Source organism: Saprolegnia diclina (assembly GCF_000281045.1).
Source record: "Saprolegnia diclina VS20 unplaced genomic scaffold supercont1.8, whole genome shotgun sequence".
Lineage (NCBI taxonomy): Eukaryota > Oomycota > Saprolegniomycetes > Saprolegniales > Saprolegniaceae > Saprolegnia > Saprolegnia diclina.
In genome coordinates this window covers 1,138,772-1,140,682 of record NW_008246075.1, presented here as the reverse complement: position 1 = coordinate 1,140,682, position 1,911 = coordinate 1,138,772, and the positions used below count along the sequence as shown (strand labels likewise).

At 55.8% G+C, this 1,911-nt stretch overlaps 2 protein-coding genes across 2 annotated transcripts in view; both read right to left on the bottom strand.

Annotated features, from left to right (window-relative positions):
- Positions 1 to 469, bottom strand: part of SDRG_03663 (hypothetical protein) — a gene marked incomplete at both ends in the record, with an annotated part of 2,863 nt that extends 2,394 nt beyond the window's left edge. The window contains one exon of the mRNA XM_008609300.1: positions 76 to 469. Within this exon, the coding sequence (XP_008607522.1) occupies positions 76 to 469 (394 nt within the window). The remainder of the gene's footprint in view (positions 1 to 75) is intronic.
- A 140-nt stretch (positions 470 to 609) lies between these two features.
- Positions 610 to 1,911, bottom strand: part of SDRG_03662 (hypothetical protein) — a 1,830-nt gene continuing 528 nt past the window's right edge. The window contains exon 2 of the mRNA XM_008609299.1: positions 610 to 1,869. Coding sequence (XP_008607521.1) covers positions 655 to 1,869 — 1,215 coding nt within the window. The 3' untranslated portion in view covers positions 610 to 654. The remainder of the gene's footprint in view (positions 1,870 to 1,911) is intronic.

Genomic DNA, 1,911 nt, shown 5'->3' with positions numbered 1-1,911 from the left:
GAAGAAGGTGTAGAGAAGAGCGAAGACGCCGACACTGACGAGGTACACTGAGGTAACCATGACGACGTAGTAGACCATCTTGGTGGCGGTCTCGACTCGTCCTCTTCCGCGAGGCGGTTGGTGAGCATCTCAAAGGTTTCGCCGAGCTGCGCGACAAGGCCGCGGATCTGCGACGTCATCATCATGTCTTCGTCCTTCTCCTGCGGCTTCTCGACGTTGTACACGTCTTCGACATACGCCCACACGTCGCGCTTGACGGCCTTCTCGTCCGCACACGCCTTGGACTTTTCGAGCTCGGACGTGACCGAGTTGACGTCCGACTCGTCTTCGTTGAGGAGCTTGCCGCCCTGCACCATGTCTTCCTCGCGCTCCTTGCGCGCCGTCTCGAGGCACTTGGCGTCGTGCTTGCCAATGTCGGGCGTGTGCACCGTCACGTAGAGGAACCACGAGTCGGAGCTCTTGAGCATCTCGAGACCATAAAATGACTCGAAAATGCATTTTTCGTGTCTTCAAAATGTTGCGGCGACTAATATCGATGGATGAATGCGTTTGGTAGCCGATAAGATGGCGCGGTAGCGCCATCAAGTGCTCTCCGTAGAGAGGTAAATGCTTGGAAATGAGGTGATATTTTGTGTTTGTCTCCTGTGGTCTATATTACATGGCTCTCTGCTGCAAGCACTTTGCTAAAAGAGGCTGGTTGCTCGTGACGTAGTGCTGACTTGTGTACGCGTTGGAGAGAAGGACAATGGAGGAGACATCGCCTTCAAACGAAGCGGCTTGGCGAAGCCCGGCGGCCCAGTCGGCTGCGAAGCACCAGCCATAGAACGTCCAAGGCTCATCAAGGGAGCCGAGCAGCGGCTGTTGCAAGAGCACCCACGAGCCATTTGCTGAGGTTGCAAACTGCATAAAACCAACTTGCGTGTCCTGAAGAACCGGTGGTAATGACTGGAGCATGGACAAGAGGTCGTCTGGAATAGGTACCTCTTTCAGCCAGTTGGATGCTGCGGAGAGCGCTGTTGTACAAGGGCCTGGCGTCGAAGAGAGAGCGCAGATCGAGGTGATGGGCGTGGGTAGTATAGTAGCCGTCGTCACGTTGAGCGCCACAAGTGCAAAGAGCAAAGTGAGGGCTGTCGGCTGCAGCCGCAACGGCGTTGTCTGAGAGCAGTCGTCGTAAAAATCAAACGACTGCTGCACGTGGGGTGTACCAGAACCGAGGAGGCACATCGGGTCACCTCCGTAAAACGTATAGTCACCTCTCCACCGAGGCGGCGTCGGCGTCAAAACCACAGACGGAAGACTGGCAAACGATGCAAACCTTGCTGCCGACGTTGCGAGATGCTCCGAGACAACATCTTGGAGCCGGTTGTACGCAGCTACAAGAGTCGGTGGCCGCAGCTTGTAGCGAATGTCAATGCTGATGTAAGGACCGATAAAGGTATGAAAAACCCACGCTTTCCCGACGAGGTTGCCACGGCTGTCGGCCATGCCCCGATACGTCTCCAAGTTGATAACCGGTAATGCACTGATGTTGGCGCCAAAGTACCGACTCGTGCCCCGGACAAAGCTCCGGTTCATAAGCATCGAGTTGTACAAGTCGTTGAGTGGCATCCAAAAGAGGCTCTGGGACGACCACGGACCCGTAACTTGGTCCAGCGCCTTCAATGTGAAGCTCTGCTGCATCTTGAGCGCGTTCGAAACCACAACCGTCTCGGAGACGCCGGGTTGCCACCGACTCTGCCACTGAAGCTCAAAGATCGACAAGTTGTACGACCGCCAGTAGGTTAGTTCGTCGGCCACCGACGATGTGTTGACCGCTGTTGCCATTTGCGATAGAAACGAGCGACCTGCGATGGTTTCCTGAAGGCCGCGCTGGATCGCCACGTTGAAGCGAAGACCATTCCCAGCCCAGAG